At 40.3% G+C, this 23,618-nt stretch overlaps 1 protein-coding gene across 1 annotated transcript in view; it reads right to left on the bottom strand.

The window, feature by feature from the left end:
• Positions 1-23,618, bottom strand: part of CLMN (calmin) — a 90,058-nt gene that overhangs the window by 43,106 nt on the left and 23,334 nt on the right. Inside the window, exons 2-3 of the mRNA XM_063290284.1 lie at positions 3,538-3,599; positions 1,636-1,731 (exon numbers count right to left, since the gene is read on the bottom strand). Of these exons, the coding sequence (XP_063146354.1) occupies positions 1,636-1,731; positions 3,538-3,599 (158 nt within the window). The remainder of the gene's footprint in view (positions 1-1,635; positions 1,732-3,537; positions 3,600-23,618) is intronic.

Consider the following 23,618-nt stretch of genomic DNA (forward strand, 5'->3'; position numbering starts at 1 on the left):
AAGCCGAGGCATCCACAACATCTACAGCTTTCATCAGGATGATGAAAACGGTATTGTGCCATCATGCCACAAACTCTGCTCATTTTGTATATGCATGCAGTGTCATGACACACATGCAAAAAGAGGTGAAACTTGCATAATATCTGCACAACACTGCTTTTGTAATCCCTCCCCACACAAACGCCTCTGAAGAAAAGGGCTAAGGACTCCATCCACTCACCTCAATGTTGTCATTGTAGCCCCTCCTGAGAAGTATGGCTTGAAAGGGTGGCATACAAGTGTTTCAGTCAATGAAACAAGCATAGCATGCCTTGTCCACCAAAAGCAATAGGAGGGAAGTGGGGATCCCTGATGACAAAAAGGTTGCTAGCTCTAATGAAAAGGAAGCTTCCCCAGTCTTATACCCTCTAAAACTGAACTCCCAAGTTAAGAATTAAACATTTGAATGAATATAATTAAAATATTTTATTATGAATTTAACAATTAATTTAATTAATCCTTCGGGTTAGGTCAGATTCTACCATATTTGATCCTAATGTGTCATGAGTAAGGATGGCGAGCAGGGAGCTCCCATCCAGACTGTCAAGCGCATGCGTAGCACTGAGGAATTGGTCAACCATTCAAAGAGACACAGATTGGGACCGCCTTAACCTTTGGGGTTTATATGTCTGGGTTTTCCCACGCTTCTTCAGTTTGTTAGGATTCCTGTTAAATACTAGCAATAAATATTAGAGACCAGTTCCTTGTCTCAGTGTGTTTCCTGGCTGTTAGGACATCAATCCTAACAAACTCTTACTCCCATCGAAAGAGGGAGGAACAAGCAATTAAGGAGATACGTTTGGAATGTCTTCAGAAAACCAAGAAATGAGGCTCGCCATCCAACAATTGGCAGCAGCCCTGCAACAACACCAACAACAAGTAGATCTCCAGATCAACACATTACAAGCTGCCATGCTACAGCAGTTACAACAACCAGCTCCGATTAACCCACAACCGGCACCAGCAGCAGCAGCAGCAGCAGCAGCCCCGCCAATAGTCTTGAGATCCCAGGGCAGTCTACCAGAGAAATTTGGAGGAGAAACAGGACAGCTGAGAACCTTTCTCACACAGTGCACTATGTTCTTCGACAGCAGACCCGCAGAGTTCCCCACAGACAGAACCAGAGTCACCTTCATCCTAGGTCTGCTAAAGGGACCAGCAGCCAAATGGGCTATTCCCATGGTGGAGAACAACGACCCGATTCTCAACGACTACCAGAATTTTTTGGCAGGGTTCCGAGCACACTTTGACGACCCGATCAGAGAGGCCACGGCCAGCCGAGAGATTCGGAAGCTCAAGCAAGGTAACAAGAGGGTGGGAGCCCCCTGCTCGCCATCCTTACTCATGACATAATGTGCCCACTTGGAAGAAAACATAGCTGAATAGGGTTGACACTATATTGTGGTTCCTAAAACTTGCTGTGTTTGTGTAGTTTCATTAACTGCATAAAACCCAGGATCTATCTTGATTGTAACTGTTTGGCTTAGGAAACATTTCAGTTCATTCTAGGGAAGAGGAATCTATCAAGTTTCATTTTATCATAAATTCAGGACTACACTACCACCTCAGTAATTTCTTTTTACATGTTATACGTACCAGATTTTGTCCAGATAGCACTTCTAATAACGCCATCAGAATTTTGCCATCTTTAATATCAGCCAGCAAATCTTTAACTTCCAGAGGGGGGCTACACTGTGGGGAAAAAAGGAAAGTAATTTAGTAATAGCTTTGAGGTATGCATCCTCGGCTGCTTCCAATGCCTTCTACATCAATCAAATCAATCAGCCTGCATCCAAAACGGAGTCAGACAAAACCTCTGATAGTAGAATTGGCAATGTTCAGGAAAGAATAGGGAAATATTTCAGTTTATTAGAGCATTTTATAATTGCTCATATTGGGGGCATCTTTGAACAAACGGAACTTCACACAGAAGCGTATCAAGAAATTTCAGGTAGTGCTTGGTTAATGACCAGTCACTTAACGACCGTTCAGTTATGGCAGCCTCGGAAAGGGTGCTTTACAGCCATAAAGCACTTCTGACTGTTGCAAAACATTGCCCCCCCCTCCGTTATGTGATCGCAATCTGGGTGCTTGGGAACCTGCTTGCACTTACGACTGGTTGCCAAGCACCCCACGATCATGTGATTGCCATTTGCCAGCTTCTTTGCCAGCTTCCCCAGAAAGACAATGGGGAAGGCAGCGGGGAAGGTTGCAAGCTGTTGTTGCCTGCCTAGAGGACTCCCTCTCATCTCTGGGGGTGTTTCAAGGGTTCCCTGCTGAAGGATTCTTGCTCTGTGCAAGCAGGCATGAAGGATAAATCCTTCGGCAAGGAGCTCTTGAAACAGCCCCCAGAGATGAGAGACAGCCGAAATCCAAGCAGGATTTTCAGCTCCTGAGTGGAGAGACACTTGCGTGCAGCCTACGCTGGGCATCCCAGGGTCTCCCCCACCCCCGAGGCACCCCGCACTTACCTGGGGCTCCACTTAACGACCTGTGAGATTGCTTAACAACCACAACCGGGAGTGCTGATATTGCGGTCATTGAGCAAAGCAGTCACGTGCTGTCTCGCTTAATGACAGCTTTGCTCAATGACCAAGATTCCGGTCCCAATTGTGGTCATTAATTGAGGACTACCTGTATAAATAAGTTGTAGAGCAGTGTTTTTCAAACTTGGCAACTTTAAGATGTGTGGACTTCAAATCCCAGAATGTCCTAGCCAGGGAATTTTGGGAGTTGAAGTCCACACATCTTAAAGTTGCCAAGTTTGAAAAACACTGCTCTAGAGTAAATGTCTCAGATTTGCTGGGAGGCCCTCAGCTTTGGAAAGGCTGACATTTGCCATAATTACTGTGTCTTCACTGCATTTAAAAACATCTTCAGCATCCTTTGAGAACATAAGCAAATTAAACTTAATTCTTTGGGACAGTAAAGTAAAGGTAAAGGTTTCCCTTGACGTAAAGTCCAGTCATGTCTGACTCTAGGGGGCGGTGCTCATCTCCGTTTCAAAGCCTTGGAGCCGGCGTTGTCCATAGGACACTTCCGGGTCATGTGGCCAGCATGACTCACGGAACGCCGTTACCTTCCCGCCGAAGCGGTACCAATTAATCTACTCACATTTGCATGTTTTCGAACTGCTTGGTGTGCAGGAGCTGGGACGAGCAACGGGAGCTCACCCCGCCGCGCGGTTTCGAACCGCCGACCTTCCGATCGACAGCTCAGCGGTTTAACCCGCAGCGCCACCGCGTCCTTTGGGACAGTATTCATGAGTTTTCTTGACAACATTATGGCAGTGATTTACCATTGTCTTCTGGATATTTTTTTATTTCTGAGTCTAGCCAATGGTTCCCCATTCAAATACTAGCCAGGTCTGACCCTGCTTGGCTTCCTAGATTGGCCAAGGGTGGTTAAATAAATTACCTAAGGATTCACATGCTCTCCTGTCTAAAACCTCACTTTTCAGGGAAGATAACAGAGTACCAATATGTTTAGCACTCTTACCTTTTCCAAATGTAAATTAATCCACCGGGTGAAAGTCCTCTTCTGCACATTTTCCCTCTCCACTTGAGAGAAAAGAAATCAGTTAATGGAGGGGAAGTGTCTGTACTTTGCCTATATTACAAAGGCAAAATTCCAAATTTAAAATATTCATTAAAATATGCATTCGTACCACAAATGGACAACCTTTTCTGGGGGTGGGGGCACATTTTAAAAACAGACTCTAAGGACCATGGGGAAATGGCAATATCACAGGGTAACAGGGCCATACTTTATGATCCCTTTTTGGAGATGGGTCAGGGGTTTAACATGGTTGTGTTAAATCTCCTGGAGATTTAATACACCTGATTTACTATTTTCTAGAAAAGAACCCTATCCACGATGCTATTTCACAGGGACAATCTTGGGGGCTTTGGGGACTGCAGAAAAGGCGTTGGAGGGTGCAATGCAGCCTATGAGTCACAGTTTATCTATCTGATTTATAAAATCTACCAAATTATAGTAAGACAAGTAAAATCACAACTATCTGATTACATCCCAGACCTCAGCATCTATGGATCAAGTTGATCATGCTAGAAATGCATGGACATATTTTCTTGTTTAAAAAGAAACTTGCAGAGGTGGGGAAGGGATAAGGACTGGTACTGAAAGAAAGAGGACGGATTAAGATTTCTTAATCACATTCTTTAAAATATTTCTATCCACTTTTTCAGTTAAAAGAGAGAAGGCAGCTTCCAAACCATTTTTTAAAAGATATGGTAACAGTTCTGAAACACAAGCTTTAACACTGAATTGGCAAAAATACACTTATGAGAACTGTCACAAACAGGTTCTTAAAACAGGATTAGATTCAAGGAAACCCTCCAGGAAGTTTAGGGTGATACATATGACTCCTCATCCCATTTTATTCCTGAAACAAATCTGTGAAATAGGCTCAGTTAAGAGATGTTTCAAGGTTGCCCAGTGACCTTGGTAGCTGGGCAATGATTTGAAACTGGGTCCTCCCCAGAGTTCTAGTTCCAATATGCCATCATGGTTTTCACCCATCACCGTTTTCTCTGTGCCAATCCCCCCTCTTTTATGGAACCCCCACCATGAATTGCTTGAATAGACAAAGCGTGTACACACAGCACAAACATTGCATGGATTCTACAGTATGTGTCTCATTGCATCTACCTTTGTGAAAAGGTGCAGCAGGAAACCAAAATTAAAATTAAATTAGATCAGTCCAGTTTTAGATTGCGGCTCACGTGTATATAGTTTACAGCCTCTCTTGAGGGCAATGAGAGAACAGGACCAAGATTATAAATATTTTAATTACATACAACACACAGCCATGCCTGTTCTTTTAGGAACTATACCAGAAAAAAGTAACACTTGTTAGAATTCAATCACATAAGCTGGAAAAGGAAAATAGCCTGGTTTGGATTTAAATTTTACAGCATTTCGGGCTCCATAAAGATGTAAAGAACTCCAGAAGAAACTTCCATCTGACTTCATTCTCTTGCAAGTAAGGTATGCGGGGGAAAAGGAATTCAGTATGGGGTGGGCTTCAGTATGGTTTAAGGCAGGGACAGGCGATCTATCAGTCTCACTGCATAATTCCCTCACTTCACTTAAGTTGTCCCCTGCAAGTGATCAATTTAGAGGTGAATGAGAAGAGGAAGAAAGAGGACAAAATCTTTGGAAGCCCTTGCCTTCTCCCCAAGGGGCTGGAGCCAGCTGCTTCTGGACCTGCATTGCACTAGCCGGCCTCCATGATTCAAGAAGCAGGAAGCAAGTTTTGGGGCCTAACTCCATCACTGAGAGTTGCTACCAACAAAAGAATGTGGATTTGGGGGGGGGGGGAATCCCCATCTCTAGTTCAAAGAAAGCTAGAGTTTCAAAATGTGGTACACTACACCATTCTGGTTGTTTCTATTTCACCTTCCTAATGGTAATAGATTTATACAGAATAAAATAATTCCTAGTAACTGTGAAATGAAAGAGAGCATAAAAATACATTAAAATAAAACAGCCTGATCTCATGAGAAACAGCATTAATAGAATAATAGTAGAATTCAGAGCTTTTTAGGAATGGAGGAATTTTAATTTCATGCTTTTCTGAGTGTCAAATTTCAATTAAGAAAACATCTGCCTTTCACATGGTGAACAGAAGACGTAGCTGGTTCCTAACTGGGCAATGAGGGCGAGATACAGCTACAGAGTCTAACTTGTTAAAAATTGATTCAGAGGAGTTTTTACAGTTAAAAATTGATTGAGAGACTTTTTTTTTAAGCTCTCATACAGGCTTGGAGTGGTTCAGTGAATTCTCCTAATCGTATTGCTGAGACCACGTCAAGGTTTTTCAGATCTGTTTTGAAGTCCACAGCCTACCAGAGAACAAGGGCTACTACAAGCAAGTCCTAGATTTGTCAAGACATTTTAATTTGGTGGCTGTGTTCATACAATACACTGAATCACAAAACAGTCAACCACACTTTAGTCTAGCATATTGTGTGAACCAAGTCAGGGGAGTTACTTCATATTTATATTTTATTAGAATTACATCCCGCATTTAAGTCAGAAGTTCAAAGAAGACCAATTTCATTCAGGAGTTCAAGGATATCAAGGCAGCGTATCTATCACCCCTTCTTACTGTTCCCTTAAACAAGAAGCCTGTGAAGTAGGCAGGGCCGAGAGAACATTTTTAGATGTTGTATTTATATTTTGTGTATGTTTTAATGTAATGTGGGTTTTTTTGTTTATTGTTCATTTTTTGTTGATGTATGCCACCCAAAGTCACATAGTTAGAGTTGGGCAGTCTGATCAGTCTAGTTTAATGTTTCTCCACCTCAGCAACTTTAAGATGTGTGGATGTCAACTCCGAGAATTCCCTAGACGGTTGACACCCACACATCTTAAAGTTGCCGAGGTGGAGAAACACTGAACGAGTGAGTGAGTGAGTGAGTGAGTGAATGAATGAATGAATGAATGAATAAAGGCCAAAAGCTACTGAATGAGATTTCATGGTTAAGAGTGGATCAGAACCTGGGTCTCCCCTCTCCCAGTCCAACATTTTCACCACTATACCATACTGGCTGTATAGGGCAGTGTGCTGGGCATATACTAAGTAAACTGGGTTGAGTAAACTCTAGTTGGTAACCATGGTTAAGCATGTTGTATAAACACTGCCAGTTATGACCACTGGACATAACCAGGTTTGTCACCCACTCAAGATTACTAGCTTAATGACAAGTATATTAATAATGGCTGATTCATCCTACCTTTGAGTCTTATTTCAAACTAGGCTTAATTCTTACTAATAGATTTAAAGCAGGTCATCCAGGCCAGTCAGTGCCAGTTCTTTTGATCCCCTTGGGCTCCAGAATACCTTGACCATTGTGTGCAACCAAGCAACAATGCCTCATGGACATTCTATAGCCTGCCTCTCCATGGTCATCCAAGCTGAGTTGATAAAGAATATTAACTTTTCCACTCCTTTGGATTTGCACTACCTTCAGATGCCACTTAATAAGATGATGTTATTTACTAAAAATAACCTATCTTGTTCCAATGAGATTAGAACAGTAAAGCCTAATTTAATTGAAAAACAACTTCACTCTTATTCTCAGTGGCTGTTAAGGTTGCACTGCACAAGATATGGGTTGCTTACCTATTATTTTCACAGCATACAATACACATACTGATATTCTTCCTAGCAGCCCTCAGTTTTGGCATTCTGTATTGAACATTTTGGGGAGAAGTGGAAAACAATTTGTTGGGTGACCTAGAACAAGGGTCTCCAACCTTTTTGGTTAAGTCGACACATTGGGAAATTTGAGAACACGCAGTGGCTTGCAAAATGGCTGCTGGGCAGCCTATCATTCACAATATAGTCGCAACAAAGTATGTAAGCAGTTACAAAGCACCCAACTGACCAGAACACTACCTGTTATCCTCTCTCATCCGTCCCTTCTTACCTTTGCCCTTTTCTGGAAGGTGACACTGTTAGATAAAAGACCTCAACTTATAAAGTCATTTGGGGTCCAGAGTTATTTTTGGAAATAAAGTAATGCTAGAGGTTGGTATTTTGCTTTGCAGTACACCAGCTTCATATGTTTTACTTATAAGATCTTTTTAAAAAAATAAAACAGGTAAAGTCGGGCAAGATGCCTGGAAAGCACTAATGGGGATCTCTGCAAGCATCATATTAGAGACTCTGGGGCCAGAAGCATTCATCTCATCCAAAAGGACTCTTATATTCAGAGTTGGAATAGACAGCAGGGAAGGGACTGAACAAATCAAGCCATGCCATACCTAAGCCAATAGTGGAAATCCACCTCACCCAAACACCTTATACAATCTTGCTCTACTACAGACAAAGGAATGCTGCCAGCATATCAGTATGAATCACCTGCTGGCTGTGAATGGACAAATCTACACATCCACACCTCCTCCACAAACAAAAGCGCTAATTTGCTCATGCATAAAATCTACAAAGATCTAGCACCATATATTTTCTTTGTTTTTTGTTTTTTCCTTAAGGGAGTTGACTATGCAATAGTACAGCAGTTACCATTTAAACAACAGTATGGCCTGTCCATTTCAGACTCTTTTTGCAAAGAATTCTGACTGTTCATATTGTTTGCTTTTTGTGTAGACCCAACCACTGTAGTGAGACCACTACAAAATGCAGGGGCAGGTTGGGATTTTATGCACGTAAGACTTGTCTGTCTTGCCTTCCAACAGCAGGGATCCCTTTCAAAGAATCCTGCTCATCAAGAGACTTTTGAGAAATATAAATATCAGCCACTAGAAGATGGGGCCAGAACACACAGGGCACTGACTGAGAAGCATTATGGACAGGATCCAGCAAGAAGGTTATCATCCTTCACATAAAGCAGCTTTCCCAAACAGGATATCCTTCAGCTGTAATTACTTCAGTTCCCATTACACCCCAAGAAACATGTCTATGGTGGCAAGGAATGATAAAATTTTTGATCCACTCCATCTAGAATGTATAAGACTGCCAAACACTGCTTTATTTGAATGCTTCCTCTGAAATATCTATGTATAACTTTTCCTTCAAGCAAACTGGAATCAAAACATTACAGATTACCATCAGTGACTAACAGTCCAGTTTGCTTCCACTTTCTCTAAAAATCTAGATGTCATTCCATTCCAGTTTTATTTTTGGCCATTGTCAGCACACTACATATTTAAAATCTATTTCTATCTTTAAGAACCTACATAGTTCGCTATAATTTTCTCTGGTAAGAGTTATATAAAAATTCTTAACAGGATTGGCTTCTTTCTTGTTAATTATAGTTAAACGCATCCCAGAATCCTGAAATATACCACACAACTGATAATTAACCCAACCTCTGTATTACAAAGAGTTAAGGGTGTTCTTCTAGACCTCACTACTCTAGGTGAGATTAGATACAAAAGCCTGATCCACAAAACCTTTATGAGGATTCTGTAGATTGTCACTTGCTAAGCACAAAGGTTTGTTGTAAATAGGATTTTCTGAACAGCTTTTAAGCTTCCCCATTATCAGGAGTCCTTTACCAGACTTGGCTGCTATGGGAACATTTATAAGTACTCCTCCAGAGATGCTCATGTTCAATATGCAAAAGTTGGCTAAGACATGGGGGCGGGCAGGGAACTGCAGTCAAAGGCAGAGCTCTGACACACTCTTCATCTCCCCCACATCTTAGCCAACATTTGAGTATTGAACATGAATATGTACTGAAGTACAGAGCAGGTTGGCTATGTTCCCTGGAGGTACTTAACTGAGATTTAGGCAGGACTAGCATGGCACAAAAACACTTAAATCCAGTGAGTAGGGCATCTGTGTGGAGTAGGTTCAAAAAATTCAAGATGGTGGCCACAACCATGTGACCAAAGCCCTGCCCGTTTTTTAATGCATGTTGCATATGTGACACATGTAAAAAAGGATGGGCTTTGATTGTGCTACTATAGCAACCATCTTGACTTTTTTTTTTATCCCTCGGTCCCCAAGAGGTCCCTGCCTGTCAGTGGTAACTCTTGGCCTGTTTTGGGTTAGGGTGATGAAACAGCCATTTCATGTGAGCAGTCTAACCCAGCCAGAAGTGGGACAGTTGACCACCCTGCCTGCTGAGTTTTTTAAGAAAGAAGTTGGGACCAGACAGCAGTTGGAAGAACCAGGTTTTCCATTACACAATGCACTGCCAGAGTCCTGGAAGCTGTTGAGTGCAATTTGCAAAATTTGTTGGGATGTGGGGGTCACCCAAACTACTACTACCCCTGTCAGGTTGCCTGCAGACCCTCCTCCAGGAAGCACTTACTATCAGCCTTGACTCAGATGAGGAAAAACCTTCACAACCATTCCCAACAACAATACTCCAAATAATGCTATTTAATAGTGCTGTTGGCATGGTTGGCATAAACAATGGTGAGGTCCCTGGTGTCTGCTACAATCTTTTGGGGGGTCTGCCAGTCCTTCTTGACCCTCCATCTGTGCCATGTTGTGTTGCTTTCTATACCCCATTTGGAGCTGTTATAGAGAGGCTGCTTTTCTCTCTCATTAAAGGCCTTTCTTCCCTTGAATAGAGTATGAGAAGGTTTCCCTGATGATCAACCATTTTTGGAAAGACTGGCCTGACAGTCAAGGTGGTGGGAGAGAGAATGGGACCTTTCAGTATTCCCTCTGATGGTGTATCTTCCATCCTCTGAAGACATTTAGGGCTAGGTAGGCATTGGCAAACCACCCCGCTATAGTCTGCCAGGAAAACGTTGCAAAAGTGACGTCCCCCAAAAGGGTCAGACATGACTCGGTGCTTGCACAAGGGACCTTTCACCTTTTTCAGGCATTGGCAAAGTGGATAATGTGTAATGAGGGTTGGGAGAAGGGACTTGCTGGAAGGAAAGGAGAAATGTGCCTGTAGTCAGACAGCTGCCAGACTGTTGAATCTGCTTGTGAGCATATATCCACTACTTAGGAAAGTAAGTTGACTTTGCACCTTAGAAGAATGACATGAAAATTCAGAAATCTGGTTTGTTATTTCTTAGCTCTCAGTATCTTAATTTGGTTCAACTTTTATAGGCATTCCAAAACTGGAGCAAGATGTTCTGTCAATTAAGGCAAGGCAAATTCACATTTGTCCCAAGAGTCATGCAAAAGGCCACATCCCTGATTGCCTGCCAGAGAAAGCAATCTTTGTTCATAAATTAAATTTCTACATTGAGTTGCTGTTACTTTTTGATTAGAAATGCAATCTGTCCTGGATCTGTAGAGAAGGTCAAACCTCCCATATCTTCTGTACCTTATGAAGTTTTTTTCATGACACCATTACTATTATATCACTACATTTTTAGGAGGCTGTACTTTTTAAACAAAACGGAATTGCATGGCCAGATTGCCACAGTAAAATGCAATCCACTAGTTCTTCAGACAGCAGAAAAGTATGTCAATATAAAATTTGCTGCTCTAATGGCTGAGCCTATTCTGCCTCAGTAATAAGGAGAAAGTGGTGCTGTTTCTGTAGTTTTAATATGGGACAATTTGGCAAATCCCCCTGGTTTCATTTCCAGTCCCACCAAGCATCACTTGCTGGTTGGAAAAGTAACCACCAGTCACCCCCTGCTATTTCACCCCATGCTTCTCCTCCACATGTGGCCTGTCAGCCAAGCTGTTTTGGGTGGGGTTTAGTACTCTTTCAAAAGCGTGCAAGACCCATGTTCAGAAACAGTCCCATTGACAGGTCACAGGAGGAACATTGGGGTCACTCCCACTTTATCTCATGCCTCTACTCCATGCCTGTGACCTGTCAGGTGGGTCACGGAGCCAGTTGGTGTCTGTGACCAAATAGGAGTTGGGGGGACAGGGTGACACAGGACAAACAATCAGCAATGACTGATTCGCATTCTCAGTTGCAAAGGAATTGCAGGCAGTATCAAAAGTAGCCTGTGAAATAGGCAAGATGGCACTGCCTGTCCACTAAAATACTGTAACAGAAAGAGTGAAAAATACAGCCATGAGAAATGCCTCCTTGGCAGATACAGCAAAACACCTCTAATGAACTCACTGATGGAAGAACCAGCAACACAGAGTTGACAGAACTGGCTTTCTTTCCTGACTTAAATCAAGCTTCTGCGAAGCAGAGGATTACAGCTCAAGAGAGAGCTAATCCTACTTTTTAGACACATGTAACACTTTCTCAAAGAGTGCCAAACCCATGTTTAAACAACAGGTCTAGCAATCTTTCAGTTCTAAATTCATTTAGAAAAGGAATCCATGTATGACCTGAGAAGCACTTGCAACACACTGATCAGGCAGATGCCTCTGTGAAAGAGATGTCTGGTCTCTCCTGCAGCCAAGCCAAAACTATCATGAAGGATACCTGCCCAGTAGTCAGAGAGTTATCTGACTCCTGAACTCAACAAACAAGGATCATGATAAGAAAAACTAGGCAAGTGATTTACACCCATTCTTTTTGCTGATAATTAAGAGGCCACTTGTTTTCAGTGGAGCTTCCTCCAAAGCAAGCATAAATAATACTACAATTATGCTAATATAAAAGCAAAGATAAAACTTATATTATGCTGATATTGTACTGTACTGTATTACATTACACTATATTCAATCTGAATGGAGAACATGGATAAATCATACAAAAATATGGGCAGCTGTTTAGACTGTATGGGTTAGGCTTTAGTTGAATAAGCTAATTAATAAATGTTCCTAAAGTATAGCATTCACATGATCCCCACTACCACCTCATATGTTCACTGAATATACAAGGGGTCCCCAATATGGTACCCAGGGACTTCTGCTTGGAGCCCACCATGCTTCTTATCCCACCTGACTTTTTAATTGCTCTGATCACACTGTAAGTCTTGGCACTGAAGAATTATAGGATAATTTTAAAGGGTTTACAAACTTTCTGTCACTGCAGTACAGGGGATAGCAGATACTATACCTATAAGTAAAGCTAAAAATGGTAAGGCACCTCAAGTCAAACCTTTCTGGCAACTACATCCATGAAATTTTCTTGGCAGAATTATGGAAGTGGCTTGTCACCACCTTCTGAGATGTTTTTTGACCTTCCAGTATAGCTAACAGAAGTGGAGATGCCCCATTCAAATACTAAACAGGACGGACCCTACTGAGGTCGGCTACCACCTGCTGAGGACATACAGAAAATAACCTTCTATAAACTGGTTGTGCGTGTCCTGTGTAGCTGCTATTTTGTAAATGTCCCTACCTCCCATCCCCCAGCATCTATTTGATTGAGAGTACCCACAATATGCTTTAAAAATTCCGACTGGACAATCTGGTCCTCCAAAAGCTGAGGATTCATGGTTTCCATGATGGTATGGGCACAACTGTGCCAATTATTTCATTCTGCTGACAGCAGAGCCTGCAGAGTTAATGAGCATTCTTCCCTGTGATCAACATGTTTTAAGTCCACAAAATAAATGTATATTTTGAATATTTACCTTCACCAATGTCTAAAGTCTAAAGTGGTATTTGAATGGCAATTTCCTGAAAATAAAACCCCACCTATAGAACAAATGAACCATTCATATCTCTTATCTTCCTCAACTTTCAACACCCTGGCACATAAGTAATGTGAAACATGCTGACATTTTTCAACAGTGCTCCTTTAACATATTTTTATAACACTGTACTTTTTATTCTTAATTGCTTACAAACACCTTGGACTTCACAATAGAGATACAGGTTATAATAATTGGGTGGATGGGTAAAAATCAGCTATTATTTTAAAAAAAATTAAGGTTATTTCTCTGAAATAATCAATGAATATGTCAAAGAAATCTGTCCTGTAAAAAGACAGCAAACACAGCCATGGTTTTTGGATGAAAGCGGAACATTGGTAGACAAGTGAAAACCACACAATTTCAAAGATGTAAAACAGCTTAATAAGCAGGTCCACATCCATCTCAAAGCAGAACAGAATGTCCATTGGAATAACATTGAGGAAGAGCTTGAAGAAGCTGCACATTGCCAAGAATACTGCAGCCTCTACATCACATTATGCTATCTCAGAGATAAATTTCAATGCATGAATGACAATACCAGAAAAACAGACAGCACTTTTGTTTGCTCTGGAATTAAATGACTGAGTTATTGGCTTGAGTATTTCAAACTCCTTTACAACCACTCTGTTCCGGAAAACACTGCAGCAGAACCACCACCTCTTGATGGGCCAGATGGAACCACTGAAAAACGTGAGCCCAGAATAACTGAAATAAAAGCTGCCATCTATCAATTAAAAAGAGAGAAAGCTGCTGGAGCTAATGAAATTACTGCAGAAGCACTAAAGGATGGTGATATGCTAATTTCTTGGCTTTGCTCACTCCTTCAAATGGTCTAGCAGTCTAAGAAAACACCAAATTTGTGGAAAGGCAATAATAGTTAAAATTTTCAAGAAAGAAGACAATCAGGAATGCAAAAATGGAAGAATAACCGTGGAATTAGCTTGTGTCAATTGTAAGCAAGATATTTATGAAAGTAATCCAACAAAGAGAGCCAGTTTGGTGTAGTGGTTAAGGCATCAGGCTAGAAACTGGGAGACTTTGAGTTCTAGTCCCACTTTAGGCATGAAGCCAGCTGGGTGGCCTTGGTCCAGTCACTCCTTTCAGCCCTAGGAAGAAGGAGGCAATGGCAAACCACTTCTGAAATCTTGCCAAGAAAACTGCAGGGACTACTCCAGGCAGTCGCCAGGAGTCAACACTAACTCAAAGGGACAAAAAAATAAAAAATATATATATATTTTTTAAAAGAGTGAAAACAGACAGGAACAACTAGCTCAAAAAGAACAGGCCAGTTTTTTTCCTAGAACAGAATACTGTGACCAAATATACGACTACAATAATTCCTCAAGGAATGCATTTGGTGGGAAAATAGGCTGTTAATTTATAGCAGCATCTGACAGTATCCACTGGACAATGCTTTGGAAGGCATTCAGTGCAGAAGGTGTATGAGGGATCACAAAGCTGTCTTTTTGTTAATAGCAAAATATCCAAAGACTTCCCTATATCATAGAATCATAGGGTTGGAAGGGACCTTGGAGGTCTTCTAGTCCAATCTCCTGCCCAGTGCAGGAATCCTCAAACCATTCTGGATGGCTGTCCAATCTTTTCTTGAAAACCTCCAGTGATGGTCTTGAAAACCTCCAGTGATGCATATGTACTAATGTGAGGTAAGCTGCGTTGCATCTCTCTTGCTGTCCAATAGTGTGATTGATACAGTCATGTGGAAAGTCTTTGCTGGTAAGCATGGTGTCAAATTTGGACAAGATGAATTCATCACAGATCTAATGTTTGCTGATGATACCATGATTTTTGCAGACAGTGAAAGAGAAGCCTATAACATCCTACTTAACCTAATAACTACTGCTGATGGTTTAACCATTAATATTGATAAGACCAAGGTATTCAAAACTGATGCTTCTGGACAACTATCCACCTTGATGGAGCTCAGCTTGAGCAAGTTAAACAATTTAAATACCTTAGCTCAACTGGCCAAAAACTAGATGCCACAGCCAATATAAAAAAAATCAAACTGACCAGCTACTTCAGCCTTCAGAGAACTGACAAGGAGACTCTGGCAGAAAAGCAGCATAAGCATTGCTACCAAAATTTATAAATATGCTTATTTATAAGCAAGCATATTTATCAATTATTAATGCTATCAGTGCTGCTATATGATTCAGAATCTGCCTGTGCAAAATACTAGGAATTTCAATCTATGATAGTATACAAAATGGAACAATTAAAGAATTATGCTGCATCCAACCTATAGTAGCTAATGAAATTCAGAACTGTAGAATGTGATAGTTTGGACACATTTGTCACATAGTTCCATGGTGACTTCCTTATTAACTGCTCTGGGAATTGTGCCCCATGTTGGAAAGTACAATGATCAACTCCAAAGAAAACTTGGCTGAAGCATGTAGAAGATCTAACAAAACTTAGACTCAACTTGATAGAAGCAAAACAACTGATCAACAACAAGTAATAATGGAGGTACATGCTACATGACATCAGCAGACCTATAGTAGCTACAACCGCATACTCATTATACAGTGGGTCATTACCAGATGCAAGCTAAGAACTTCAAGATCAAAACTCCTTTTTTAAACATATATCTTACTACTAACAGCAGCTGAAAGTCGTTATAGTTTTGCTACTGGCCCATGAAGGGGGGCAGGGAATGGGGAAGGAGAGATCAAAACATCCTTTCAAAATAAATTATTAGCCCATAAAAAGTTTTGCTACATCACATTCCTACATATTTCCCCTACTTACCTGGAAACCAAAGAACAATGATTCAACTTTTACAGAGCCGCCCGGAGTCGTGTTTGAGATGAGCGGTGGAAAAATGTGCTAAATAAATAAATACATACATACATGCTGCTCTGACTACCTGTTGAAAGCAGGTAACCAGATGTCAAGATTTCTAAATCAAAATTTATTTTGCTTTCACTGTCTTAAACTTTAAATACATACATCCTTTACCTGAAAATACTTCCAAGTATTCAAAGCAGCTGACAGCAACTATAGCAACAATAAAACTAAAACTGGAAGTCATGTTTTAAATAGTAAAGAGAACAAAAAGCAAGCAGCCACAAAAATCCTGGGAGAATAAAACAAGTTATAATTTTAATAAAAAAAGATAAGATTAGTACTGTCAATGTGACAGTGATTTTGTCCCCCTTGGCAGAGAATTCTAATCATCACAGCACCAAATGCAAGCAAACTGAACCCTGACAAATGACATGATTCTGGTAATGTTAGGAAAATGTATAGGAGAAGTCAATCATTTCAGTACCCTGGTTGAAAGATGGGCCCTTAGACTTTATAGAGTAAAACCAAATTCTGAATTATGTAACAGGACTGAATATCTTGACTGATTTTCAGTATGGCCATCAGAAAATGTTAAGAAAAGAAATTACAGAACTGTGGTAACTCTGCACACACGACAAACACAGACTTCTGGCAACTTCTTGTGGCATAAGTAGACTGTTCAAATGCCTTGAAGCCATTTAGGATTTTCTTGGTCAGAAACTGTTTTGAATCACGACTAGCATTCCATGGCCCATAAAGTGTACAGAGAATAATGTTAATGGCACATTTTGTATTACCTGTAGTTTCCAGAGACCTTCAAGAGATGCTCTCTTATACAACGTATTCATCTATACTCTGTTGGTGTTTCAGATAGGATGACTGGAAACAGGTCCTTGTCCCCTAAGAAGGGACCTAGCTAGCACATCAGCTGAGACTGTACCATGGCGTTTTTGACCATCACTACCTGATCACAGTGCTGGATTCAAAATCCCCATCGCGATGCATATTCTATTCTTTAGAAAAAGTGGAGCCCCATCCCAAACAGGCTGCATCTCAGCTCCTGACTCATCTTTCTAATTTATTCATCCAGATGAAGACTTTCAGTAAGGAATGACAAACAACTATGAGCTGAACTTAAACTAGTCCAACCTCTGTTCTATGCAGCAGTGATGACAAAGGCCCATCCAGCCTAGGTTTAAATAGTTCTCACTGTTAAATGGCTGCTCCTCCTAATGTTCAGTTTGGGCTAGTGGTTCAGGCAGTGGGCTAGAAACCAGGAGACTGAGAGTTCTAGTCCCGTTTTAGGCATGAAAGCCCGCTGGGTGACTTTGGGCCAGTCACTCTCTCCCAGCCCAACTCACCTCACAGGATTGTTGTTGTGGGGAAACTAGGAGGAGAAAGGAGTATTAGGTATGTTTGCCACCTTGAGTTATTTACAAAAATAATAAAGGCAGGATAAAAATAAAATCTTTTTTACCTGCCCCTTATTTTAGAGATATTTGGTGACCACTACTGTTTCTCCCCATAACATTCTTCCCTACAAGCTAAATATGCATATTTTAAAAAATCCATTGCTTATAGGACCTGGTTTTCAGGTGCTTCACCTTTTTCATTATCTCATTATTTTTGCCACATCCACCCTTCTTTTAACCTTTTTTCTCCCATGGAAAGCACTAAAAATGTAGAAAACTTTCACAAAGGAGATTGTAGTTGCCTATTTCCAGTGCCTATCTAATGCATCAGAACAGCCATTATGAAATGTCCAAACTCTTCCATCTGCAACAGTAATTGGAACATAAAATTCCCATGAGGTGCTCAAGAATCATGTTGCCAGGCAGCAGTTGATCAACATGTGCTCTAAATCGCTAATAATGAGATTTGGCTCCCTGAACATATGCTCATTAAAAATGATGTATCAAAGGGGATTCTGATCAAACAGGTCCTATGCAACAGCATAAACAGTTTGTATTGTTTAATCTTGTGATTCAATGAAGCCAGTTTAATACATTTTACACAGTAAAAGAGAAGCTCCTTCAAAGAATATTCATGCACCCAAGGGTCAATGTTAAGACAGCAAACATTAAGAGGCCGCACACAACCTGTCCTTCAAGTTTCTAAGATTTTCCAGGATAACAAATTGGCTCATAATCACACGTATTGATTACCTGATGGTAACATTAATTATGTATCACTGGGGCTGTTAGTAAGTATCCAACTATATATGTCACAAATGAATCTTAGCCACATACGTCAAAAAGAGGAGATGCATTTGGGAGCTCACAATCACACTGAACTACCCAGGACAGCACACAGAAACGGAAGACTTTTGTAATGGACTTCAGCAGGGAAGGAACAATGATGTGCACTGATCCTGCTGAAAGGTTAGACACCGAGGGAGCAGCAGTGATGACTTGCCAAATGTATGCTATGTTTGTCTTCTAATCAGAAGAATATATTAATTACATCTGCTGCAAGTGCAAGCTTCTCTCCTTCCTGAGAGAAAAGGACTGGAGGACTCATCAGAGAAGTATTGCACAATGAGCCCTCTATAAAAGACCACAAAATGAGATCTCCAAGGAAAGCAAGGCATTCAAAATTGTCCAGAAGTAGAGGACCCAACGAAGAAGAAGGCTCCCCAGGGGGTGTAGGGAGCACCAGGCAGCTTCAGCTCAGTTGGTCAACTCCAATGTCATGGACTACATCTTGGTTTAATAACTCTTTCTTGAAGTATATGCCAGGAAAGGGTGAACAACCAAGAGAAGGTCCATGCCATTCAAGTTCATCAATTGATTTGACACTCTGGACATGGAAAATGACTCCCAATCACTTGAGATAGTTTTGTCATCCCAATGTCTCCAGAACTAAGGAAAGGATCCTTAACTCCACAGAGATCAAGGAAATCAAAGCTATCCACTGAGTAGAAAAGGAAAGTGATGGAGATAAGAGGCTCATTACTGTGAGAGAGTTACATCCGTGTAGACCAGACAAGCTATCTTAAGAAGTGTGGCACCTTCCTGGGACATGAATCCAGGAAGTGGTAGAGAGACCAAGGGTGATCAAGCAGAATGATCCCTATGCATTCCTACATACATACATACATAAATACATACAGGGACAAACAAAATTGCCACAAAAGGACAAATACTTCAGGGGATTAAACGCAATTTAAAAGCCCTGGGTAGGGAGGTGAAACAGCTGAAAGCACCAGTAGTGTCTTCATCTACCCTCCTCATTGATGGGTAAGTGACAAAAAGGTAAAGCAGTATACTGGAAGTAAAGAAGTGGCTAAGGAGATGTTGCTATCAAGAAATTCCTAGATCAAAATAAAGGATGCTTATGCAAGCATGACCTGCATTTCACATGGGCTTGTGAAATGAAAAAATGCTTGGCAAGAACCTTGCAATTTTTATCAAGAATGCTTTGAATAAATCCAAATGGGGAGGAAGACAGAAGTATTGACTCAGGTAGTGAAGTGTAAGGCATCAGGAACATGGCTACATATAATGAAGAAGGCAGAGGACAGGAAAGATACCCCAAAATTCTCAACACATAGCAGCACGGAGATCTGAAGAAAGGTGCTACTGCTTTAAATGTTAATTTCAATTAGTAGATTCCTTGAAGCAATCACATTCTTTTTCTGGCTTCCGTAGAAGATTGAAAAAAATGGAATACTTTAGTAAATAGCACAGAAGTACTATGCTCACACTTAGTTCAAGGTTCAATGCACTTCTGAATCACCGTCACAGTGTACACAGCCCTAATAGATCCAAATGACAGTTGAGGGTCTTAAAGTTTGGGAAGGATGTTTGATGAATATCAAATGGTTACGTGATTTAAAAAACCATCCATACACATAATTATAAGGACACGTAGAATATGTACAATTACCTTGGTCATATGGCATCATCCAATGACTGGTGGTAGAGATATAATGCATGGGCCTAGACAAATTTATTTTAAATTTACGTTAGCACTTCAGGAATAAAAAGTAGTCTTTATTTTTTTCTGCAGATCCCAGATTTCTTAAACATATACTTTGCAAGGCGCAGAACTGTCAAGACAGTTGCGTATGGTGTGTGTGTGTGTGTATGTGTGTGTGTGTAAAAGAGATTTTAGAAATGTACAAACAGAAATGTAATGTGTGAATGAGGTAAAGCTTCATGTCTTTTTGGCATACTCTGAAAGCCATAACTAGCTAACCTATCTGCTGAATGTGCACTGCATGAAGAACCTAAGCTGGTGTCTGCATAATAGGTGACATGGTCCTAAGAATCTTTAACAGTCACAGGATACTCATTGGAGCAGGGCTGTGCATGACCTGTAAAACAGCCACAATCTTGATTTTAAATAAGTAAAAGAGAAAAAAAGGAATGGGTCACTTATGCATCTGGGGAGGTAGGGGAACAGGTGACAAAATGTGTGTCGGGCCATTACAATGCAAACCAGTGATTTACATACTTGTGTCTGACATTGAGAAGCACTACCAAAAGGTGAGGTTTGTGTCATCGCACAATTTGCAATTTCTTCATCATCACCATTAGTTCCAGACGCTTGTGTGTGGCCATTCCAGCATCAATGTCACACCTCATGGTTCACACGTCATGCTAAGCCATGGTTTCTTTAACCATGCATCACTGGATACATTACAACCATTTGGATTCACACCTTACCTAACCCAAACGAATCCCAAATCCCAATTCACCCAAAATTCTAAGCAAAACTAAAAGTTTGTGCAAAACAGCTCTCGGAATGGAGCTTCAGCATTATTCACAACTATGGTTTAGTGAAACTGAATGCGTCAATCAAGTTTAAGTTCCAAACAAGTGAAATGAACTGTTTGCTAAAAACCATGCATTTTTCACTGTTCTGAACAGATTAACTAAATATAGCAAGTCCCCAAATGCAACTCCGATTACTGTACTGGAATACTTCCTGAGTTTCCCTGTAATCTAGCCTGACAATCTTTCTCAACTTGAAAGTAGACCTGCCCAGATCAATCTGGTCCTGGCTTTTGTTCTGAGTTCCATATAAAAAAGCTGGTACATGCAGAGGTCTCCTACCCGCAACAGACCCCAAGGCCTTTAGCTGAGCAAGTGACTGCTAGCAAACTGATAGCCCGACTTAGTGAGTCCTTCTTTGTTGAGACTTTTCATTCAAGCAGACGGTATAAATTAAAAACAGAAAAAAATTAAGTTGTTGAATATGCAATATTCATTGCTATATTGCAAGCTTGTTTATATCAGAAATCATCTCTGTTTGTATCATGCCTAGAAGAATAAAAGATTCTGTCCAGGAGGACAGAATCTGAACCCAGGTTTGGCAGGCTTGAGTTACCTTTGGAGTATCAAGGGGAGCTGGATTACATTCAGTTGTAGTCTAACTACATGGAATTAGATTGTGGATGTGTTTGCTGTCTATTGGGAGATGATATCAAAGATTTAGGATGACTCATTCTTTTTCTGCAAGGAAGCCACATTCAACTCTGGCCCTGATTCATGTACCTCAGAAGAATGCAGCATATAAACTCAAGGACTAATTTGCATAAAGTAGAACTCACAGAGATTATTTACCCAATGGCACACCTCACATGGTTATAATTCATAAGAATACCAGCAGCACAGGAGGAAAAAACACACATGCCGTTACTCAAGGTGGCTTGCTGCTATTTGCATGCCAAGCTTACAGTTCGGTATCAACAGCCTCCCCCAAATCCTCCAATATATTGTTTTTGATTGAGATTTAAACACTGACTTTAAATGGGTTAAGTAAGAGGCAACAAATATAACTTTAGGCTAGCAAAACGATGATTTTTATTACTTTTTTCCAATGCAGAACAAAGAATTAACAGTTCCCTAATTCCATCCTCCCTACTCTCATGTTTTCTCCTCTAGGATTCTCCTTTCCCTATTTGAAGCATCATGAATTTAAAGAATAAGCTAACATAAGAATGACTAAGAATTAAAGGTGAAAATTAAATGGTTACCAATCAGAAATAGAAGGATTCAGAACCATGGACCTCTTACTAGTTTATATTAGTTTGTAATTAATCAATTTTTTTAAAAATATTTTTTCTTCTTTTTTCTAATTTGATCTAATAACCATTCTATGGATGGGTAGGGTCAAACAGATTCTGAGTCTAACTGCATATTTTTGGGTGTTATTTGTTTTCCCATTTTGTAAAAAAAAATACGCTAAGTTTTTCATGTAGCTTTACTTGGCCATGTACAATGTCCTTTTAACAAATCCCATTTGCCTCTTCCATGGCCCACTAATACTTGGGTATCCTTTATTTTAAATGAGACTTCAAAGACCATATTGTTCCTAGTTGGTAACCTAAAGTGAGCAATTTAGTTTAGGATGTTTCCCTTTGGATCATTTTCCACACCTTAGTACTGGCTGGGCAATGGACATTGTGGATTGGATATTTGAAGTATATTAGGAAGAGGCTGCTTTTACATCATTTACCCACATTAAAAGTTTTTCTGAAGAAAACTCTTGCCTACCCATCTTAGTGATGAAAGCAAGAAGAATAAAATTAAATGAGAGAATGCAGGGTTGGATCCTGAGTTAATCAAACTTATAGTAAATTCACTGAAGTCATACCAGGATCCAAACCTACCATCTTCATATGCTAATTATCTCAACTGAACTAATAATTTAATGATTCAGAAGAAGTAGACTAATAATAATCTAAATTAAAGTTAGCTTTTATTATGTTTTATTTAGTACCACATTCCTGTACTTGTGTCTTGCAAATATAACCCATGTTTTTCTTCTATGAGGTATCTTTGAACAGCAATTGCAATGTGGAATTTAGAATCCAACAACCAACCGTGACCACAAGCATAATTTTACTGTACAAAAGACATGAACATCCATTTATAAAATTGAATTTAGAACTGGAGGAAGAATAGTGTAAGACATACCACCTTATCAGATAAATAGTTCAGAATTTAAGTTAAGATGACCTAGTATCCCCCCCAACAGAATCTTCAATCAGTCAAGAGCCTTGGTGTTCTCTCAGTTTGGTCCAGCCTCTCAATCAGCAATACCTGAATCTATGGGAATTAGAAAGTAGAGAAGGAGGAAGAGGATGCTCTTGTGAAAGGCCAAAAGTTATTTATAGCAATTTCATATCCTCTGCATTTCCATAGTAAAGGCTTTTCTTTTTCTTTTTTCTACTTGCAACAATCTAATATTTTATAACTACAATGGAAGAAAAGCAGAAGAATGTAGTAAACAACTGGAAAAGAACAAATGTGAGTGTCCTTACCCATAACTATGTATTATCAATATAGCAGGTTGTTAAAAAGTGGAAAGTTCCAGACTGGCACAATTTAACATTTTAGAAGAGGAAAGAAACATCCAGTGATTCAGCAATCAGCTTCCGTAAGAGTTGCAGGTATTCCAGGTATAAGAATCAAGGGAAGAAACCTTGATTCTGTCACTCAAACATACATGGGTGTCTCTGTGCATGTGTGGGCGCATGCGGTTTCAAGTAAGGAAGAAAGAGAAAGAGAAGTGAGAGTAAAAGCTAACAAAAAATAAACACCTGCAAGCAGGTGGCAACAAATAAAAGGGCTCTTTTAAGTTAACCAGATACCTAAACCAAAATGCTGGGCCAGGAGTTAGCTGCACTTAATCCCATTTATTTCAGCAGAAATATATTCAGTCTGAATCTAATCCTCTTACTGTAACTTCAGTTTGTTGAACAGTAACACAACCATTTCTTCACACTAGAT

This window comes from Candoia aspera, chromosome 1 (genome assembly GCF_035149785.1).
Source record: "Candoia aspera isolate rCanAsp1 chromosome 1, rCanAsp1.hap2, whole genome shotgun sequence".
NCBI classification, from domain to species: domain Eukaryota; kingdom Metazoa; phylum Chordata; class Lepidosauria; order Squamata; family Boidae; genus Candoia; species Candoia aspera.